At 39.0% G+C, this 23,025-nt stretch overlaps 2 protein-coding genes across 4 annotated transcripts; both read left to right on the top strand.

Moving 5' to 3' along the window:
* The first annotated feature begins 330 nt into the window (after window positions 1–330).
* LOC144021854 (phosphatidylinositol-3-phosphatase SAC1-B) lies at window positions 331–10,111 on the top strand. 3 transcript variants are annotated; one of them, XM_077526049.1, is made up of 20 exons: window positions 331–434; window positions 890–987; window positions 1,145–1,219; window positions 1,303–1,430; window positions 1,679–1,828; window positions 2,292–2,351; window positions 2,502–2,535; window positions 2,773–2,874; window positions 3,600–3,685; window positions 4,061–4,147; window positions 4,244–4,312; window positions 4,779–4,858; window positions 4,951–5,049; window positions 5,114–5,252; window positions 5,455–5,524; window positions 5,645–5,717; window positions 5,996–6,089; window positions 8,494–8,586; window positions 8,651–8,708; window positions 8,789–10,111. In XM_077526049.1, exons 1-20 carry the CDS (start codon window positions 406–408, stop codon window positions 8,923–8,925), a joined length of 1,761 nt encoding a protein of 586 aa, XP_077382175.1. In that variant the 5' UTR covers window positions 331–405; the 3' UTR covers window positions 8,926–10,111. The 3 variants fall into 3 exon arrangements, with proteins under 3 accessions (XP_077382175.1, XP_077382174.1, XP_077382176.1); XM_077526048.1 differs by having other exon boundaries at window positions 363–434; window positions 814–987; XM_077526050.1 differs by lacking the exon at window positions 331–434 and adding an exon at window positions 442–488.
* Window positions 9,113–21,567, top strand: LOC144022386 (sodium- and chloride-dependent transporter XTRP3-like). Its single transcript, XM_077527139.1, has 12 exons — window positions 9,113–9,176; window positions 13,156–13,287; window positions 15,509–15,649; window positions 16,076–16,167; window positions 16,262–16,489; window positions 16,778–16,888; window positions 17,235–17,476; window positions 17,662–17,824; window positions 18,608–18,809; window positions 20,163–20,322; window positions 20,403–20,568; window positions 21,397–21,567. The coding sequence occupies exons 1-12, from the start codon at window positions 9,113–9,115 to the stop codon at window positions 21,565–21,567; spliced, it is 1,872 nt and encodes a 623-aa protein (XP_077383265.1).
* Window positions 21,568–23,025: the final 1,458 nt, after the last annotated feature.

The following is a 23,025-nucleotide window of genomic DNA, read 5'->3' as shown; positions in this document are numbered from 1 at the left end:
GGGAGAGGGTAACCGTTGTGGCGTTGTCTAATATTTACATTTGATGACCTCAAAACAAGTTCAAGTGAGGGAATGTGCAAAAAATGAAACATTTGACAGGAGGGCAATTTGCAAAAAAATAGATAACAAAATAAGATGTTGGCCTAACTAACAATTTTTACGAATTGATTGTTAAAGTGTAAATGTTTTTCACCGTAAATCCAAGCCATATTAATGACAAAAATGCAATTCGGGATAAAAATAAAAAAAATCGACAAGAAAATGCAGGTATTTCATGAGCATGAGCCATCTCAACTGTTTACGAGATCTGTTTGGCGCATGCGCAGTAACAATGAGTTCACATTGTTGATGACGGAAGTAGTCGGTGTGGGCTGACACGTCACGGACGAGGTTACTGAATGAAAGATGGCGAGCACCTATGAGAGTTTTAACTTGTAAGTGCTGGCAGCTATTCTGCCAATATCATGTTGCTTTGTTTTGTAGTACAAGTAAGTGTAGGCGTTATAAGTGAAATGTGGCGGGTTGAATCTAACCGCGTCCAGCCGCTACTGTTTTAACTCGTACGTTACGGTGTTGCTGTGACGAGAACACGTTTGACACTCGACAAAGTTTCATTGATCAGTGTTAGGTTTTGTTGGCTTTGCTGATTTAAGACAAATTTCAATGTTTTGATGAATATGGCACCATCTGTTTCCTAGTTTGTACTTAGTCCATGTATGTGTTACTAGAGCGCTCAACAATAACCATCAGTTTTTTTTTTAAATAACCAATTGTACGCCTTAGACACTGCCCTTCTTTTCTTTTCTGTTCTAGTTCGTTACTGTGGAATTGCTTTCTTTTGCGAGGATGAAACGAGAGGTGTTAGCAGCTCTTCTTCTGCCCATTACAGGCGCACTACAGCGGATAAATTTTACATCGAGGCTTGCGACGATGGCTCTGTGGACGTCTTGGCCATCGATAGGGTGTCAACAGAGATGACGCTCACAGGTAGGCATCCGTTCTCTGTAAACATGTAAAACTACGAATTTGTGACGTCACTATTCATGAATGAGTATGTTCACGACTTGAATGATATTCACATATTAAGGTTTGGATTTTGTGCACACTAACTATTGCCCTTGTATGTCCCCGCTATGGTCCACAGTTAAGAAGGACATTCCTGCATCTGCTGAGACCAGGCCAATATGTGGACTCATGGGGACAATACGTTTGGTGGCAGGTAGTATGTTAAGTTGTAAACTGTGAAATGTCTTAGACACTTACACAGTCCTGATATTCTCATCAAGCGTCTTGGTTGTTTAGGTATGTACCTGGTCATCATCACTAAGAAGAAGAAGGTGGGGGACCTATTGGGCCATGCTGTATGGAAGGCTCTGGACTTTGACGTCATCTCCTATAAGAAGACAATACTACACTTAACTGACAACCAGGTGGAATTTCCCTCTTTGACTGCAATGATTGCACTCCTGACCCTAGTTTTTGTCATGTCACTTCTTTCCTAACTTGTAGCTTTTGACGATTTCTGTAAAGGTTTGTTTCAATCCTAAACATACAATGAAACAGAAATATAATGCAGACGTCGCTTTTAACATGGTTATTCAAGTTTTGGCAGCAAGTATAACAAACTACAGAAAGCCTCTGTTGAGTCCTGCAGTACTTAGTTTAAATTATTTTACAGATGCTAGACAACAAGACCTTCTTGTCCATGATCAACAATGTACTACATACAGACAGCTTCTACTTTGCAACCGACTACGACCTTACCCACACTCTGCAACGCCTGGCCAACACCAGTCCTGAATTTCAGGAGATGAGCCTTCTTGAGAGGGTGCGTGGGGCAATTAATTTCCTGCATGTGGTATGGTCATTTTATGGGTTGCTGAGTTTCCACTGACCTATTTAAATGAGTTATCTGCAGCCAAGTTTACATTTTAACTTATATTCACATCCGTTGGGTCATCTTATTGAGCTTGGAGTTTTGCTTCTGCCCACATCACAAATCTAAAACTATGTTTCCACCAAAGGGTACAGTTTGTTTCCACGTGTTGTGTGTTTCAATCTGTTCTGCGCTATTCAATAATTGTTTTTCCAACCACAACGATTAAACACACTTTTTTGTATTGATTGGTGGACAGACCTCCATTTGACAGCAGGAATGGGAAGAACACAAAATACAGATGGTTTCAAACAAAACTTGTCATTAATAGCCTCATGCCAAGAAGGAATAACTATATAACAGGAGAAATGGGGAAAAAAGTGTTTAGAACCGCTTTTTTTACTTTTACTTACAGGCAGATCAGCGTTTTGTCTGGAATGGCCACCTGTTGAGGGAATTCATTGCACAGCCTGAGGTAAACTTATTTTGATTTCATTTTATAGGATATAAATGTGAGTCTTCTCATGTCACTAATATTGCATAGATACATTTTAACTTGAAAGAATTGAGGCACCCAGTCCTGAAAGCCTGTGTGACCGTTTTTCCTGTTTGTTTTTTTTAACAGTTACACAAGTTTGTGTACCCTGTTATCCATGGATGTATCCTTCTATAGTTGCTATTTATTCCTCCCCTCAGCCACTTTTTGTTGAGTGCTTGACAGCATGCCCCCTTATGTACCAATGACTAGTTTCTTTCATTTATTGGTACACTGTCATATATGATTGTGAGATTTCGCATGATCTGTCCAAGGTGTACCCACCTCTCACCCTAAGTCACTTAGATGGTAGGTAGGAGGAGCTTTACACGTCTGCTTTCTTAACATATATTTTTACCAGTCATCATCATGAAATCAAGCTGCATCAATGGGAAATTATTTGATTGGAGTATCATCTCCAGAAGGAGCTGTTTCAGAGCTGGCGTTCGCTACTATGTCCGAGGTAACTAACTATGTTATCCAATATCCACACTAGAATTTATTTATTTTTTCCCCAAGAATCCCGCGGGTCACGGGATTCCCGCGGGATAGGAGTGAACCTTAACTTTAATCATGAAATTGGGATGGGACAGTATAAAAACTTCACAGGAACAGATGGTAGCGGGATTAATTCAATATCCGTTCGGGAAAAAAAAACAGACCATGAGGAGAAAAGGGGCAACAAACTTCTCAATAAATGAGTAAAAGGCAACTTAAATTGTTTTTTTTTTTATTTTTATTTATTCAATGATGGAATTAACCTGCATAATGGGAGCAGTACAGAAGTGAGAGTAATTCTGTGATGGGAGCTGAATGGGACAGGAGTTGTTTTCACCGGGAGTGGGACGGGACAGGATTGTTTGTTTTGTTTTTTGTTATTGTCCAGGACTGGGACGGGACAGGTTATTTGCTGTGCGAGTGTGATGGGACTCCCGTGTCACCCTCTAATCCACACTGCCATAGCAGTGTGTTATTAAGAGTGAAGTTGGCGACTTATTCGTACAATAACCACAACTCGTCCTTTCTTTACTGTACTTTAAGATGTCCAAACATGTTAACTCTTGTTCTTTTCCCAACCAACCATCTGTGTTAAAATGCAGCCACATCCAGTGGACATGAGGTCCACTTAAAGTATTGCTTCATCAGGCAATAGGCCACCATGTTTGTAACTTCTTTTTTCGTTGCCAGGCATTGATTCCGAGGGGCATGCTGCTAATTATGTGGAAACCGAGCAGATAGTGCAGTACAACAGTGCTAAGGCTTCCTTTGTTCAGGTGAGCTATTGAATCCCATTAGAGAGATTTTCAGATGGGCCGTGAAGGGCTGTATTTTATTTTTATTTTTTGAAGAAAAGGACTGTATTTTGAAGACCAGTCATATTATGACCTATGCATTTGGCCCATCAAACTAGTGGACACAGTAAACACAGTTAGTGGCACACGATAGAGCAGGGGACTATTAAACACCCAGGCAGCAGTTTGGAGTGTCCATGTCTGACTCAAGGACACCACTGCTGTGTGTCTGGAGGCAGCGATCATTCCCGCTTGGCTCAGCTGCTTTGCTAAATGTCTCTTGTAGCCGAAGCCACCTTAAAATAATGATTACATTTCCTCAATATGTATTTATTGTTTCTTTTATCTCTTTTTCAGACAAGAGGCTCAATACCTTTCTACTGGTCCCAAAGACCCAACCTCAAGTATAAGCCAAGACCACAGATCAGCAAAACAGTCAACCACGTAAACTACACTTTTTCATTACTGTACTCATTAAAGACTTTTGATTCTGGTAATTTACTCATGTGGTTCGCCTATTCTTGCTCTTTATTGCTTCAGTTGGATGGATTCCAGAGACACTTCGACTCACAGATCATTCTGTATGGGAAACAAGTTATATTGAATCTGGTAAGATGTAATAATTAGTGTTGACAGTATTAGTCTTACTTAATTTTTTTTTTTATAGTCAGTGCTCACTCATTCAAAACATATTTAAAATCACCTAAATTATGATACAAACTCATCGTTAAAAAAAAGAAAAAAAATGTAATTTATTTGCGGGGGTGGCGGGGTTTACGCTTTTTTTTTTTCTTGAGAGCTCAGTATTATTCATTCGGTAGCCTTCCTGAGTCAACAATGTCATCATCATTACTATTTTTGTTTTTTGCTTTTGCATGTTTGTGTGAGTTTGTGTGAGTTTGTGCTCTTTAATTCACCTGAAACCTGTTAAAAATCCCAAACCCTTCACCTTAACCGGATACTTCAGAGTTCCACCAGTCGTGAAGTTGTCAGGAAACCAGAGGAAGGATCAAAGGAAAGACCGATGGATACGCTTTCAATAAGGCTACTTCTTGTTGTTTTTTTTCTCCCTCAGATCAACCAGAAAGGTTCAGAAAATCCACTGGAGAAGACTTTTGAAAAGATGGTGGTCGGCTTAGGAAACGGCACCATTAAGTAAGAGTCAACTATTTTGCACATTCCTCTTCACTTATGTCTCGATTAATCTTTTCGCTCAACAATGCTTGTTTTTTTTTGTTTTTTTTAAGGTACATAGCATTTGACTTCCACAAAGAGTGCAGTCGGATGAGGTGGCATCGTTTGCACATCTTGTTGGACATGGTTGCTGAAATCCAGGAGGAATTTGGGTCAGTTTGCTTCTGCATTTATTTGGGAGGAACGCTTTGTAACATTGTGTTTTTCGGGGCACAGGTACTTCCTGGTGGATTCAGATGGGGACATACTGTTAAACCAAGAGGGTACGTTTCGGAGCAACTGCATGGACTGTTTGGATCGTACCAATGTCATCCAGAGCCTGCTGGCCAGACGCTCACTGCAAGCACAGCTGCAGGTAGGACGGTCATGCTTCAAACAGTGGATACAGTTCTAAAAACAGATGAACTAGGAACGGAACTGTTATTCTCCAATAGTTGGCAGCACAACCATGTCAGAAAAACTGGGGGAAAATTGCCAGTGATTTGTTCTAAGATGAACGGTGAACAAACAAGTCCAATGATTTCTTGAGTACTTAAATCTGTGCTATTTCACGACAGAAAATGGGGGTCCTCCACATGAACCAGCACATTGAGGATCAAGCAGACTTTGAAAAGATGTACAAAAATGGTGAGCTTCTAGTTTTTGTTCACTTTGTGTACTATTATACAGGCATTCACTCTCTTCAAGTCCTAATAATAATAGTGTGGTCTTGCTTTTGACCTCCGTTCCCGACTTGTTTACCCACAGCTTGGGCTGACAATGCAGATGCATGTGCTAAACAATATGCAGGCACTGGAGCATTGAAGACCGACTTCACCAGGTTAGTTATTAGCAGCTGTCATCTATATACAGTATTTATACAGTCATCCTATTGGTCAACTTGACTGCAGCAGTCGTTCACCTACTGAACAATTGCCAACATTGTTAAATGAAGTTATGCAAATACAAAGTTATCTACTTTGTTCTTTCCTGTTGAACACAATCACGTGTGTTTTTATTTTCAGTTGAAGTGTGAATTAAATGTATTATATCATCATCAATTACTTCTTACAACTCCCCTGGAGAAATTTAAGACATTTATAAGTTTTTATTTTTTAGGACAGGCAAGAGAACTCAGTGGGGGCTGCTGATGGACGGCTGTAACTCCATGATCCGATATTACAAAAACAACTTTTCTGATGGATTTAGACAGGTACAATATGTCCACATTATTCAGACAAGCACAACCTTTTTTTTAAATTAATATTTCTTCTACATTAATGTAGAAAGTATCACAGTGGTGTGTGAAGGACCAGCTCAGCCAGAACAAATTCATAACTGCAATATCAGCAACAAACATTCTGAATTAGGCAGCTTCTGTGCCAAAATAGGGTTGGGAACAATAAACCACTTCTATCTGTTATACGTTCATAAAGGAGAGACATTCAAACTTGTCAATTGATACAAAAATCAGCCAGCAATCCTTTGATACATCGATTCTTAATTTGTGTACCAGCTTACACGAGACTAGCAATTGATTGCATGAGATGTAACCTTTTTTATTATTCTTTGAAACATGTACATTAAAAAAGAGAGGAAAAAAACAAACAAACTAATAATAAAAGTACACTTGTAAAGACAAACTATATACCAAACAAACATACACAGTAGTAAAGCATCAACAAAAGCAACACAAGATGAAGTTTCACAGTAATCAACCCAGTCATGAACTAACTAACACCTTTACGCATACGTCTTTGAAAAGGAGTAGGAAGAAGTATAAATTTATCAGGTTCTACTCCTTTAATTGTTCATTCCTTAACAAGAGCAAGATCTCCGTACGTAATGTTATGCTTGCAACCTTAAAACAGTAGTTTTGGGCAGGAATGATCTTCGTATTATTATTTGCAACATCAAAATAGCTTTTCAGTTGTTTAGCTACTAGGTTGAATTGGCACCCTGTGTGCAAGATAAATAAAGATGACTTGACTTGACCCCTTTTGGCTAAAAAATATTGTTTGTGTAGATTATTTTCTCTTGTTTAAGCAGCAAAATCCACCAGGGGGCAGCCATTTTTCCACTTTCTTTCGACTTAAAATGACATCACAGTAGCTCAGGTAACAAAATCAGGACGCACCTGTTTTCTGAACGTGAGCCGTGATTGTTCAATGCCTGACTCCTCAGCAACTGTGTTGTCATTTTCAGTCGACAGTGAGTGACCATTTATTTAGCCTCAATCATAGACAATTTTAATGGTGGCAGGTGTGTACTGACCCCCATTTAACATAAGTTTGAATGTGATTGCTTCACACTTCTGAACACAACCATTTCCCCATTTAGAAGAGGGCGTGTGCACTTGTGCAAATGTTATCTCAGTTATTTGTTTTAACTTCCCCTCTCATTTTGTTTAAATTGAGTTATATAGCTAGGATGGGAAAAATCGTTTTAATCATTTATGTTGGTCTCATTTCTACGCATGTAGTATTTTATTTAAACAAAGACAATATGATTTTTCTAAATTAATTAAAAATCATAGACAAATTTGAGGATAGCATGTTGGTTTGGCAAACATTCCAGTTTCTCATCTGGCCTCATTGCAAAATTAATTGCCCACTCCTGATCAAGCTATATCAAATTGGCCTCGTGCCAGAAATTCCCAACTCAAGTGTCAACGTGTCCAAAGTACAGGAATCATCACGCTCTGTAATTTAGAGGCTTCATAACCTTCTAAAACAAAAGCCGCACTTTGAATCCATTAGATTTATCCATTGCTATTGTTATCATTTCAGATTTTATTCCAGGTTACACTCTGAACAACATGCACGTGAACACGTGCAGCTCCACGATATCACTTTAATCGTTTATGACGGAATGCATCACCGATCTAAGCCGTGAGAGTTCACATGAAAGTATACTGTACATGGTTTGTACATACCGTGATTTAATAATATTGACAACTTGAAATGCTGTCTGATGAGTGAAATTTTATAGCTATTCGATTCAACTTGAAAACCTGAAGTTTCAGCTCAGCACTGAAGTACAAAATACTTTATTCATGTTGTCTGCGATACTGAAGTAGCTTAGCTTTTCTCAGGCAGGATGATGTCACCACTACGAAAACCTATACGAAATCATACCTGTTCACTTAATTTATTTATTGTATTTATCGCTATTTAGACGACTGGTCCAAGTTCCCAATTCTAATTTAATGCCAATATTTCTGTTTATGCTATGTTACAAATTATATAGACAATACAATTCACATGAAATAACAATATTTGATTAACATTAACTTCTATAACAGTGGGGATTTTTGCATGATGACAATTATTAGTTTTGTGCTAAATTATTCAAAATACACGGCTCCAAATTAATATGCACAACAGTCTAAAATTTTAAATAGGTTCTCTTGTATAATTTAATCTTTACATAGAGGTCATAAAAATGCTCTGTTTCTGAAGCAAACTCACTCAAACGCAAGTCCCCATTCTTAAATGGAGTGAATTTGATCAGAACCAATGTGTTTTATTTATTTTATTGGCCCGTAGGTCTGTCTGAATAATGCAAGCATTTGGATTTATTCAGTCATTTATGTATTTTTTTTATTTATAACACAGGACTCTATAGACCTGTTCCTTGGTAACTTTGCTGTGGATGAAGCTGATTTGGATACACCACTGCGTGACCCCAAAGATTGGAAATTTCTGACGGTGAGACTTAGACAACTTAACTTCCTTTTTTTATTTTAATGCAACTTGTATTTTTTTTTCTCAGTTGCCTATCATCATGGTGGTAGCGTTCTCCATGTGTATCATCTGCTTGCTAATGGCAGGTACGACTATTATTAAAGTGAAAAACACGATTGAGTACATGTAGAAAAATATGTTACTTAATTCTGATGTTCCTCTGTAGGCGACACATGGACGGAGACTCTTGCTTACGTCCTGTTCTGGGGAATGGCCAGCGTAGTTACAGGCGGCCTCATCCTCTTCAACGGACGGGACTTTGTTGATGCGCCGAAGCTGGTCCAGAAAGAAAAGCAGGACTGAATGTGTGCGTGTGGAAAGCAGCTCCGCCCTAGCGAGCTCACCACCTCATCCTCTGCCTATTCATCGCTTTACCCCCAACATCATCATCAGGCCTGGAGCCTTTACTAGTACAGAGGGGAGAATCGAGGATGGTGGGGTGTCAGCAGGGCCGCCACCCGTATGATAAGGCACGCAAGACTGTGCGTGCATGGACCTGCTGCTATCCACACAGCTGCAACACAGAGACAGGACAGTCTGGAACAGGCTGACATGTACACTGAACTTCTGGAGTTAGCGCTTATCCAATGTCACACTACCTTTTCTTAGAGGACAACTGTGGGACCTACTTAAGATTTCATTTCGTCCCACTAATTGGGACATACACACTTGAGTATCTCACAAAAGTGAGTACACCCCTCGCGTTTTTGCTGATATTTAAGATGTATTTTTACGAGATAGATAATGGATGTCTGGATAACACTGAAGAAGTGACACTTTGATGCAATACATGAGTGTAAATTGTTCCCTACAAATAACTCAAAATACAACCATTAATAGTTGAACCCTGAAGGGGAGGTGTCACCTATTGATTATGTACAAGAAAGCCAACAAAGACCTTGCTGAAGACATGGATTACTGGAAAAATTTCCTGTGGTATGACGAGACCAAGATAAACGTCAGATGCCTGTAAAGTGTATGTGTGGCAACCAGGTGAGGAATCAAAGACAAGTGAGTCTTGCCTACAAATTCTAGTGGGAGTGTCATGGTGTGGGGCTGAATGAGTGCTGCCAACATTGGGGAGCTACAATTCATTGAAGGAACCATGAATGTCAACTTGTACTGAAAGCACAGCATGATCTCTTACCTCTAGAAACTAGGCCACTGGACAGTATTCATTTCCAACATAATAATGACCGTAAACACACCTCCAAGATCACCACTGCCTTGCTAAAGAGGCAGAGAGTGGAAGAGGATGGCAGTGGCAACCTGTGAAGTCCATATCCAAGAGAGTTAAGGCAGTGCTGGGATATAATGGTGGCCACACAAAATAATTTTCACTTTGGGTTGTGCTCACTTTTGTTGCCAGGGGTTTAGCGATGAATGGTTGTATTTTAAGGGGAAAAATACACTTATATAAGCTGTACACTGACTACATTTCATTATGTCAAAGTACACAGTAAATTGTGTTGTGTAAATTTGACTCTATTTAGAGTGGGACCAAATAGACTCAGTTTTAGAGTAGCCTAAAATTTACGCTAGAAACAGAGTTAAAAAAAGGGGGGGTCAATCAAGAGTTTAGGAACGAACTCACGACCTTCAGCTTAGGAGACTGCCACACTACCACCTGAGCTATGGCCTTCTTACTGTTGTTGGTCTCTTGGAGAAGGTTCAATGAAATCATGGAATCAGCTGCAGCTGACCCAAGCAATACACTAACAGAAAGCAAGAGTTGTGTGGCTCAGGGATTAGATCAGCTATCTCCCAAGCTCCCAAAGTCGTGAGTTCCTTCCACCACCCTTGAGTCACTTTTATTTATTTTTTCCCCAAATTCTTTATTTTACTCTCTTCCAAGTGTAAGTATTACTCTAAAACAGTCTATTTGGTCCCACTCTAACTAGAGTCAAATTTACTCTTAAGAATTTACTGTCTATCATTTCTTTAGTGTTGTCCCATAAAAAAAATATTAAATTAAACATGCAGAAATGTTAGGGGTATACTCAACTTTGTGAGATACTGTATATAGATAGATCTATTTTATCTGTCTTGCAGGAATGGCACCGGGGCTAGGGGAGCTATAGAAATCTGTGTTGGCCCAGTTAGCCCTGCCAGCATTTTATTTTATACAGTATTCTAAAATATATTTATACGTTGTTTTATCAGCTGCATGTATTGGTCAAGCCCCTCTTTAGCCCCAGGAGAGGGAAAAAAAATCCTTGAGACGTCCCTGCTATCTTGGGAGGAAGGATCACGTTAATCAGTTCTGATTGTGGAAACCGCCCATCCCTTTTTCTCAATAAAGAAATAAACAATATAACAACCTAATCAGTCAATATCAGTATTAAACATGTCACATATAGCTAGTGCCAGGCCGAAACATTGTACCTCCACACAGAAGAGCCCCAAAACGTTGTGCTTGTTCAACAATTAAAGCTGCTCAATGCAGGAAATTGAATTTAGAATTGCTAAACCAAAAAATTAAATGCACACTCCCTTTTATATATATATATATATACACACACACACACACACACACACTCACACTCACACGCGTGGCCTACTTCATGTAGGCCACATCCATGGGCCTAGGATCGAACCCACGCCAACCGGCACCAAAGGCAAGTGTCGGTTCCACTCCTCCACTTGGAGCCCCTGCACACTCCCTTCTTAACATACACAATGCATGTGTGACATCACGCAGACGGCGGGAAATTCAAACCCGAATCCAGTCTGAAAACTATTGGCCAGAGAGGCTTGCAAGAGTACCCACTGTGAACAACTAAAGTGTTAATCTAGAAGATGTTTGAGTCATTAATGGTCTAACAAAAAGGCTATTGTAAAGATCTTTTGACAAATTTCTACATTGAGCAGCTTTAACATTGCATCTCCAAAGAGAATGAGCCATTTTCAACATTTTAGATTGGCCAATAATTTGTAAAAATGTCACCCACAGTTGTGGACTTACCAATAGTATAGAATTTTGAAAAAATAATTTTAAATTTGGAAGGTTTGGCCCAAAAGGATGAACAGAAATCAATCTGATTGCTGATTATAAAAACTATACCAGTTGCATTCATTTCTTCCATTCTCCATTTCTATTTTGAATCACAATTCCCCCATATACAGAATGCAAAGTGATGACGATTGTCAGGGCCTGAGGAAGTAGTATTTCGATACCTTCTTAAAATAATCTCTTACGTCATTTTTTTTTTTTTTTTAATTTCTCCGGCAACACAAAAAAAAATCTGAACCATTTGCATCACCTCCTCCCACATTTCAAAGACATGCATGGCAGGTTAATTGGGCGCTCCGAATTGTCCCTAGGTGTGCGTGAGTGTGGATGGTTGTTCGTCTCTGTGTGCCCTGCGATTGGTTGGCAACCAGTCCAGGGTGTCCCCCGCCTACTGCCCAGAGCCAGCTGAGATAGGCGCCAGCAGCCCCCGCGACCCTTGTGAGGAATAAGCGGTCAAGAAAATGGATGGATGGATTTGCATCACGAGAAGATGATTTAGGCAAAAAATCTAATAATTATTGCAGCAAAAAAACAAACAATGACTGGCAATTATTTTAAGAGGGTAACAATTTTCAAATTGAAGGGTCCGTAATACGGGTCAGACACTGAGGGGAAATTGGGAGGTGATACACGAGGCCGTACGGCGACAGCACCCCAGCACGACAAGCACAGCACGATAAAACTCAGAAGAGCAAAGCATGGCAATGTTCCTCTTTCCCTCTGCCGCCAAGGGAGTCTGGGTTGGGCTGAATGGTGCATTATGGCTAAGCTAATGTTTTTGGCTACCAAACAAAAAAATGGCGGAAAGCAATGAAAAAAGCTCAATCAAGAACTTGCTGTTCTCCCCCAAATCCTCTGACTTCTTCAGAGTACCATTTATCTACCATCTTGAGTTAAGAGCCAGCTTGCACCCTGCCCCTCCAGCGCCCTTACGACTGTGCCACTGATCTCCCCGCGGGAGCTGCCCTTCCTTCTAGGAAATTGTATACCCTGTTTTGGCCTGAGCGAGGCTATGGAAAAATACATTTGTGACATTTTGGCATCCGGCAGTTCGAGCCTGACCCAGTGAAGATTGAGCCGGTCGCAAGGAGCTCTAACATTTCCTGGGTTTTGCAAATTTTGATCGCTTTGTCCAGGTAGAGGTCCCCATTCACTCAACTTGCCTCCATTTAGTCCCTTTCTGTTGGTCCCAGGATGCAGACAGCTCTTTACAAAGCGTTACAATCAGCCGCTTTTGTCTTTCCACACTACCTCAAGTCTTAGGCTACCATCTGTCTCCTCTTCGCTGTTGGATCCACAAATAGAGAAATCAACCGTCACAATCTCCAAATGTTTGTGACCTGTTCTATGTGGCCTATACATGAACAAAATAAAATAATTATTGGGATAATAAAGTGTCAAGTTTCAGGCCCACACCCTGCCACCGTTCAAGTTCCAGTCACAGCGCTGTTAAAAGGCTGATGGCGGTCAATCGCCTCACCAACCTGTTGATAAGCCATAAGAGAAGACGTTCACTTGAGGCACGGACATGGAGAAGGATGCTCGACCCAACTGGGACAATTCCCTGCAGTTCCTGTTGGCCTGTATTTCTTATGCGATTGGACTGGGGAACGTTTGGAGATTCCCATACCTGTGCCAAATGCACGGTGGAGGTGAGACATGACGACATCATTTTTGTCATGGCAGCTTGTTGTATGTTGAGGAAATAGCGGCACGTTTTCTAATCCCTAAAGTCATCCATCTTGAATGTCCTTCTCATAACTACAAAAGGCTCTATGTTTACAGCGTGCAGCCTAGCCACCTATTAAAGGTAGGGATGTAACGATATGCAAAACATCACGATATGATATCACGATATGAAGGTCACGATACGATAATCATAATATTGTAGGGAGGTTGGCGATATAAAGAAGTCTCAATATGGTAAAAAAAAAAAAAAGAAAAAAAAGCTCGTACTAAAACAAACACACAATATTGTACTGTTGTACATAACAGCAATGCATATAAACAACCTACAATCCCTAATAAGAGTTTCTCCACATATTGACTCAATTCACAAGCGTATTACGTGCGCCTTCATCTGACCATTAATGTGGATTTTAGACATAGAAGGGCCAAAACATGCCTTGTGAAAATTAAACTGCACTAGAAAACTAGCTACTCCGGCAGGTTAATTGAGCGCTCCGAATTGTCCCTAGGTGTGCTTGTGCGTATGGATGGTTGTTTGTCTCTGTGTGCCCTGCGATTGGCTGGCAACCAGTCCAGGGAGACCCCCGCCTACTGCCCAGAGCCAGCTGAGATGGGCGCCAGCACCCCCCGCGACCCTTGTGAGGAATAAGCGGTCAAGAAAATAGATGGTTGGATAGAAAACTAGCCACCAGAACTGCACAAATGGAAATCAACCTGACTTTTCTTTTTTTTTTAAACTCATTGACTGCCATTGACGGAAAAAGACGTCAAATAATGCATTTTTGCTGGGCTGGCAGTGAATGTGTTAACAGATGTGCTGCTTTTAATATCGTGACATGACGACGATATATTGTGGCAGTTTTAATATCACAATATCACGATATTGCCGTTATCGCTATATCTCTAGTTAGAGGTATGGCAATGGCGATAAGGCTTAATGACATAATTATTTAAGCGACACACAAATATAAAATAAAACAAGAGCAGCATGAAACTGGAAAAAAAGGACACTGCCTGTGAAAATCCGAAATTTAATTTCACCTCAGTCATACAACCAATGCTACATTAATGCTATTAATATTATTTATTTATTTTAATTATGCTATTTCGTTATGTGTTTGAATGTGTATGTAAAACTACTGTAAGTACGTCACACAGTAAATGTCCCAAATACATTAAGAGACTTGATGGAGCCATTTATATTTAGTATTTGAGCTACAACCAACAAACAACGTGGTTGGCTGAAGGACAATCAATGCGACCATTAACGCTTTTTATATTGTTTTGGTTTTAATTTTATTTTTTTGTCCTACATCCCGTTGTAATAATAATAATAATAATAATAATAATAATAATAATAATAATAATAATAATAATAATAACAAAAATGAACAATAACAAAAATTAATAATAATTAATTAATTAATAATAATAATTATTATTATTATTATGATTATTATTATTATTATTATTATTACTATTATTATTATTATTATTATTATTACTATTATGCATCTATATAGCGCGTTTGTAGACAGTCAAAGTCTTATTGCATTGCTCTTATCTGTTTTATCTTGACTTTGTATTGCTTTGTGATTTATAAATCAATCACATTTTATTTCAGACATAAAAAGGTTCATAAAATAACATAAAAGAGAACAAACAGAGAATATATAATACATTTACAATCCATACAAACACACTCTCCAGCGCCTCTAGAGCACAGAAGTGTACTTTACACAACTCTGTTCAGGTCTTACAAGAGCATGTAAAATGTTATTTTGTGAGTCCATAAGTCTCATTAAAAATGTAAATACAGAATTCCGTATGACAGCATGCAATGTTGTGACATTATTCTGCACAAACAACAGGCTGGCACTTGTCCACCGAGGGACCTTCAGCAGGAGTCTCAGAGCATCGTTGTATGCAACCTGCAGCCTCCTGAATTTAGACTGTGTATACCGGCACCACAGGGGGGCAGTGTAGAGCGGTGTGCACTGTGCAGGAAATGGCAAATGGCACTTCATTTACTAATTCACCTACTGATGAAGTTTTAAAATTACAGTATTACATTTTTTAAAATGATGAAGAACCCGAAGAAGCTACAGACTAGTACACAAAAAATGGCTTCATGCTGTAGAACCAAGTAAAGACCATATTTTTAATTGTTCCTTCCTCCAACAGGGGGTTTCTTGATTCCATATCTACTGATGCTGTTCATTGTGGGTGTGCCTTTATTCTATATGGAGATTGCCGTTGGTCAAATGATGCGCTTGGGATGCATTGGTGCTTGGTCGGCTATTAGCCCGTATTTGGGAGGCGTGGGTAAGTTACTTGAAACTAACATAGCATTACAGTTTAGAGCTACAGAACCAAATAACTACTGTAACCATTTGACTGCTGTATTGTAAAACCACAGCAAGGTATGCTCTTAATTTGGACGTAACCGGCATGTGCCTGGGTCAGCCACTTACATTAGCAAGAAAGCTAACTGTGATGTAGAGAACAGTTTGTAATTTGAATTAGTTTGAAGTTTGTAGCTACTTTTTTTTTATACAGTAGGATATATATATATATATATATATATATATATATATATATATATATATATATATATATATATATATATATATATATATATATATATATATATATATATATATTTATCACACAGACACCTGTGAACAAAACAAACAGCAAAAAGCCACACATTTAAAAGAAATAATCTTCATTTTAAATCTCTCGTTGCAGGTATTGCCACTGTTGTAGCATCCGTGTACATTCTCATCTACTACAATGTCATCAATGCATGGAGTTTCTGGTACCTCTTTAATTCATTTCAGGTGAGCTAATTTACCGGATATATTTGACATTCCGGATGGAATTCTAAGCTCATCGGGGCCTTAACAATAACCTTTCACTGGTTTGCCTTCACAGTCTGTCCTGCCCTGGTCAGATTGCCCTGTTAATGCCAACCTGACAGGACCAGTAGAAGAGTGCCAAAAGGCTTCTTCAACGCAGTACTTCTTTTATAGAGAAACACTTGGCATTTCTTCTTCTATCGAAGAGAATGGAGGCATTCAAACAAGTCAGGCTTTGTGTCTCCTGCTGGCCTGGATGGTTACCTACCTCTTCATTAACAATGGAATAAAGTCATCTGGGAAGGTAGAAGTTGGCACTACACCACAAGCATAACAATAAGATAAGACTGTAAAACAAACTTGCTCTGCCTTTGACAAGAACTAATGATATGAATGAGTATGAGCCAGCTTGCTTCAATTTTCTCTGGTATATAGTCTTCTTTTTTCACATTCTTCTCTTCATACACCTTGTTGTGGCTGATCCTTCTTTTTGAGTGTCGCACAGAAGCCCCAAAACCACACAAATGGGCACAGAATTAAGTCTTCAAAGGATTGTCAGAATACAAATTTTGTTGTTTGCCTCTGTTTGCAGGTGGTTTACTTCACTGCCACATTTCCCTATGTGGTCCTCATTATCTACCTCATTAGGGGTTTGACTCTTCCTGGTGCCATCCATGGCATCACGTACATGTTCACCCCAAAGGTAACAATGTAATAATTGTGCCATTATTACATGATAACAAAAACCATCAGTACAATGTTGAAGTTGCCTCACATACTGATAGCATATACAGTATGTTACTATGGCTAAGGAGAATATCGCTGGCATTGGGTCAAAATCTTGTACCTCCAAAATCATCACTTTTCAGGAGCTGTTAACATTGCATCATCAAAGACAGCAAGCCATTGTCAACAGTTTAGCTTGGTCAATAATTCGTAAAAATGACAACCAAACATGAAATTACGAGGTTTCAGCCAACGGCAGCGATATACAACTTGCGCCTGAATGTGTTACCTACATGTTGATCTTTATGTGTGCATTTTTTTAGATGGAAGAACTGGCCAATCCCACTGCATGGATAAATGCTGCCACTCAGATTTTTTTCTCTCTGGGTTTGGGATTAGGATGGCTCATAGCGTATTCTAGCTACAATCAGTACAACAACAATTTTGAGCGTCAGGCCTTCATTGTCTCCTTCATCAACAGTGGAACCTCCATCTTTGCTTCCATCGTCACCTTTTCCATCTATGGCTTTAAAGCTACAGTTAACTATGAGAACTGCCTGGAGAGGTGAGTATGGTTTGCTCATTGTTGTGTGTGATTGATGATTCAAATCAGAGCAATTTTGACCTTGGGTATTAATACCACCAAATGAATTATGGTGCTAGTCTTAGGTAATAGATAGTGTTACTGTTTTAGTACTTGTCCAATGTCTGTGTTTAAAGAGTGAACAGTACTACTGTCTTGTCTTCCAGGACGCGTATATTGTTGCTAAATACCTTTAATCTGGCGGAGGACACTATCGACATGAACAATGTGTTTGACTGGATTAAAACCCTCAATGCAACATACCCGGAGCAGTTTGCTGAAATTGGCAATAAACTGGAAACCTGTGACCTAAATGATGAACTAGACACGGTATGTTTTTCATCACTCTACTCCTCTTGCATTGCTGTTACAACACAATCGATGCGTCTTTGTTGTTATTCATGCATGGTTTGTGCTCTACTGCAAGGCAATTTTTGCATAGTTAAGAAACCAACCAACAATGGCCAACAAAAATATTAGTCTATTAATTAGTTAATTAATTAAGTACATATACTGATGAATGCCACAATCCTTTTGAAAAGTGAATAATCTGAAAACAAATGTATAAAAATAAAAAATAAACAAAAAACTAGTGTTGTTCCGATATCAATACTGGTATCGGCAGAGGTGTCGATACTGCATTAAAACAGTGGTATCGGTATCGGTGAGTACTCACAAGTAACATGCCGATACCATTAATTCCAACGCTAATGTAGGACTTTGGATGCAGCATCTTGCGTCTTGCTCGTGCACGACTTTCACTGATATGTGACATGCTCACTGCATGCCGATCTAAGATATCCTATTGCAGTATCAGCCGATACTGCAAAGCTGGGTATCGGTATCGGGGGCCAAAAAAACGGTATCGGAACAACACTACAAAAAAACAAAAACTGTTTGTAAATGTAGCCTGTATAACTGGGCCCCTGGATTTTGGCAATGTTTCTGCTTCCTGTGCCACATCACATGCATCCACTACACTAATTGTATACACACTTTATTCTTGAGTAAATTCCATCTTAACACATGACAGGCCAACTCAAGTCAGATTGCAGTCATAAATTCTTATAACTGAATTTTTGCCTCTCTCTCTCTCTCGCTTTTCTGTTTCAGGCAGTAGAAGGGGTTGGTCTTGCTTTCATTTTGTACAGTGAAGCCATTCAAAATATGCCCCTGCCTCAGTTATGGTCAGTGCTGTACTTCTCCATGCTTCTGCTTTTGGGATTGGGCAGCATGATGGGCAGTGTGACCGGTGTCACCACACCACTACGAGAATTTAAGATACTATCCAAAGTTAGCAATGAGGTGTTAAATGGTAAGAACTGAGTTTTCACCCAATATGCTATATGAATATAATATTGCCTTTGCACACTATAGCTGTGTATGGTATACTCCACAATTCGTTAACACCACAAACAGTCTCATATGATGGCTCACTCATACATATTTTAACAAAGGATGCCAGAGACCTTTTAACAAAAACAAAACATTATATTTTTTCCTCACCATTTAAAACAGCTCCTGGGTGTCTTAATATGTCTGTGGCATGGTTTTGTCCAAATACCCCAACAAATCTAGAATTACGCATATATTTATACATCGATCCCTGATTGCTACATTGTTAATCTTATGCATTTAATTTGTGCACTTATTTTATTAATGCTAAATTGTTACGCCAAACATTTCATTTATGGAGTTTATTTAACTTTTTTTTTTTTTTTAACCAAACTTCTATTCATTGGATTAGACAATTCTAATTTATGATCCGTCATGTTTTTCACTCAGATTTTCACATTGACATGTTTAAATTGTTTATTAGCTGTATCTAAAAATATCAAAAACATTTTGAATTTAAATGAAGAAATTAATACAATAGAAAATACAATATTGTATGAGCTCATTAAATCAGTGTCAGTTGAATCTGTCAGTAGGTTAAATGACACTCGAAACACGGAGCTACACACAGTTGTGTTGGCTGTTGTACCACTTGTGGAAGCAGAATCATCAGGCACCTGCATGAAGATCAGACTGGCTCTTAAACCTAATTGATTGCTGATCATTTGCAGGTGTGAGTGAGTGAAAATACATAAAATAAAGTAAGCCAATGCTTAAAACACCTCAATATTATGTTATTGTTTACTCCTCAGTAGTACTGTACTCTGAAATTTACTTACAGTATTTATATTCCTGTTTAAACTAACACATGTCTGTGTTTTTGTTAATAAATTGGCTTGTGATCACGGGGAAACAAAGTTGTTGAACGCATGTCAAGTTTAAAACACTTTGTCTTGTTTTCTTTGTTTTTGATGGTTCTCTTGTCCCATGAACATTATTTTGGAGTAAGTTTTCATACAGGTGTTGAACGACAATATACCTACACTGTACTTCATCTATTCCTTTGAGTCCAACAGCTCACAAGTGATATTGATTCTACATCTTCATTAGAGCCCTTTCACACAATACCGCTTCAGCTTTCAGACCAGCTTCTAACCAATATTGTCTTTTTTGTGTATATATAGCCCGTGCACAGTGTTCCTGGTGGTGGGCCGCCATGTGTCAGACATTTCATAGTAATCAGCCGAGATGGCCCAAACTTTATCCACTGCACACTCAAAGTGTTCTTTCATTGAGCTATGCGTTACCTGTATGTTCTGTGTTTTCCTTGCAGGAATAGTATGTCTAATCTTGCTCCTGCTCAGTCTGGCCTTGACCACCTCGTCAGGAAATTACTGGTTTACCATTTTCAATGAATATGGAGCATCTTTTTCCATGCTCTTTGTCGTCCTCATTGAGATTGTAGCCGTCAGTTACGTTTATGGACTTAAAAGGTTTGTGTGTTAGCATTGCTATTATGCATTTTAGTTGCCACAATGTAATTCTTGCCAAAATGATCCTCTGCTCATTTTAGGTTTGAAAAAGCCATAGAAGACATGATTGGCCACCGTCCAAACTGGTACTTGAAGATCATGTGGGGGATAATCAGTCCTCTTCTCCTAATAGTCCTCTTAATCTTCTATATTGTCAACTATATCAGAGGAGGAACACCCACCTACCAAGCATGGGACAAGGAGCTGGTAAACTTATATTATGCCATTAGTACAAACTCTCAAATAGTTTAAATGTGTGAACAGAACATTTAGAATGAATGAATGAGATTTTTTTTTTTTTTATATTGCACACCAAATTCTTTAAAAATTAACAAAAGCTTTTTTGACCGAGGAGACTCGATCATGTTATTTGCTCCACTTAAATACGTTCGAATGAATTCTGCTCTTTTTTTTTTCTTCTTTGTTGGAGGTAGACTTAAAATGCGTTTTAGTGGTGAGACAGCCCTTGAGAGAATGTCTCTAAATCTATTTGTTCAACTCTTAATGCCCTGTAACGCCTGTCAGAGAGCAACAGATCGAAGAGGCGATAACTGGGGTAAAAAAAAAAAACAACAACTGGGGTGTGGTATGTGTAGCAATGTTCTGGCGGCTCCACGGAGGCTGCGGGAGCTAGCCTGTACAGTAGATGTCCAGCAGGGTATAGCGTATCTTCTCTGTGGTCTTTACCCCCCTCTGCTGGAAGAAAACAATCACTCCATCACTCCACTGATCAGGCCTGTATGGTCTTGGCCAAATGGAAGCCACTCCTTAGTAAAAGGCTGTAAAATAAAATGCGGGTGGGAAAAAAAAAATGCTGTGAATACTTACGTAATATGAATACATAAATGGACATGGAAGCTAAACAGTTCTTATGTCTTATATTCATCCTTGTATGTCAAAACACATTTTTCAGTAGTGGCTACCTGTATTTCGTTTCTTTTGTACATACAAGGAAAGTGCACACTGATGGTTTGATGACCATCTTTAATTGCTTGCTGAAGACTGACCACTAACTGTATGCATCTGCTGTTTCAGGGAAAGACGGTGGTGAAGGACTATCCTGTTTTTGCTCAAGTCTTCATTGCCATACTTTTGGTGTCTGTAGTCAGTTGTGTTCCTATCACAGCTCTCTACGTGTACTGCACCAACAGGAAACGTTCTACTTCTTTCAAGCATAGCCAATCGGTCAGCACCATATCTAATTAGTGTGCGGACATTAAGAATTCTGAAGAAGAAACATCCAATCAAATTTCTGGTTTTGTTCCTGCTTGAAATAATACGGTAGTTGCAGTGTTGTTTGCAGTCTTGTAAGCAGGAATAATGGCAAGGGAAGAAATGTGCAAGTAATGATCAGGTGATGCATAGAATAGAGGAAGAATCTCCAGTTATAGTCAGCACTCGAGCAGCAGCTGAAGGATCATTTGACTTGCTGGAGCAGCCTGTGGAACAATCCTTCTTCCTGATTGAGTGGAATTTGGACTAAACTGAGCTAAATCATTTGGGAAAGTTGCTGTATAAATTGTTTGTCCCTAACTAATTATTAACAGTGCAGGCCTACTGTATTGATTTTCTGTTTTAACAAGTCCATCATCTGCTGTATACAAACAACCCTTAGCAAAAACGCACCAGTCTTGGATGAGCACTCACTCAGGCATTTTATTCTGTAGATCAAACTAATAAAAAGCATGAAACAGTCATAAGGTCATTCCAAAGTGCAACATCTTGGCTTTCAGAAACACTAAAAGAAATGAAGAAAAAACATTGTGCTGGTTAGTAAATGTTACTTTTATAGAGCAACTGCAGGGAAATAAATCTGGAATCACCCCATTCGGAGGAAAAAAATATGGGCTCATGAAAAACAGACAAAGTAAAAACAATCAAAACACATCACTAGTATTTAGTTGCACCAGTACGCTTGACTTTAACAACCTTCCCATGCTGTTTGTACTTGGTCCAGATCTTCAATACAGCTGACTGTGAACAGCCCACATATTTGGCAACCATACGTGTAGAGTTACCTTCTTCAAGAAATTTGATAATTCTCTCTTTGGTCTCATGAGACATCTCCCTTGTTGGAGCCATGATTCTTGCCAATCCACTTGCTCCAGCAGCCCTCCAAGGTGTGATAACGGCACTGTTTTTAACTGCTGACTAACGAGCAGGTGTCATTTAAGGCAGGTGCCCAATTAAGGAAAGGAAATTGACCGGGTGTGTCCTTATTTTCTGCTTAAAATGGAGTGATTCCATTTTTTTTTTCCTAGAATGGAGTTATTTTATATTTATTTCCCTGCACTTGCGCTATAAAAGTAACATTTATTGACCAGCACAATGTTTTTTCTTCATTTCTTTTAGTGTTTCTGAAAACCAAGATGTTGCACTTTGGAATGACCTTACGACTGTTTAATGCTTTTTATCTGAGTTTGAGCTACAGAATAAAATGTCTGAGTGAGTGCTCATTCGTCCAAGACTGATGATTCCATACTTTTTGCTAGTGGATGTAGTCGGCCTATCTTTCTTATAAATGTGTTGTTTTATGATAATAGTAAATACCTTCCATGAACCATGCAGCAGTTCTATTGTATAAAGCGTGATTAGGTACTGACAATATTGCCCCATATGCCCTGAAAATATGACATGTAAAATATGTACATACTGTATATAGCT

This window comes from Festucalex cinctus, chromosome 7 (genome assembly GCF_051991245.1).
Source record: "Festucalex cinctus isolate MCC-2025b chromosome 7, RoL_Fcin_1.0, whole genome shotgun sequence".
NCBI lineage: Eukaryota > Metazoa > Chordata > Actinopteri > Syngnathiformes > Syngnathidae > Festucalex > Festucalex cinctus.
The sequence above is the reverse complement of the archived record's forward strand: the minus strand, read 5'-3'. Positions and strand labels throughout refer to the sequence as shown.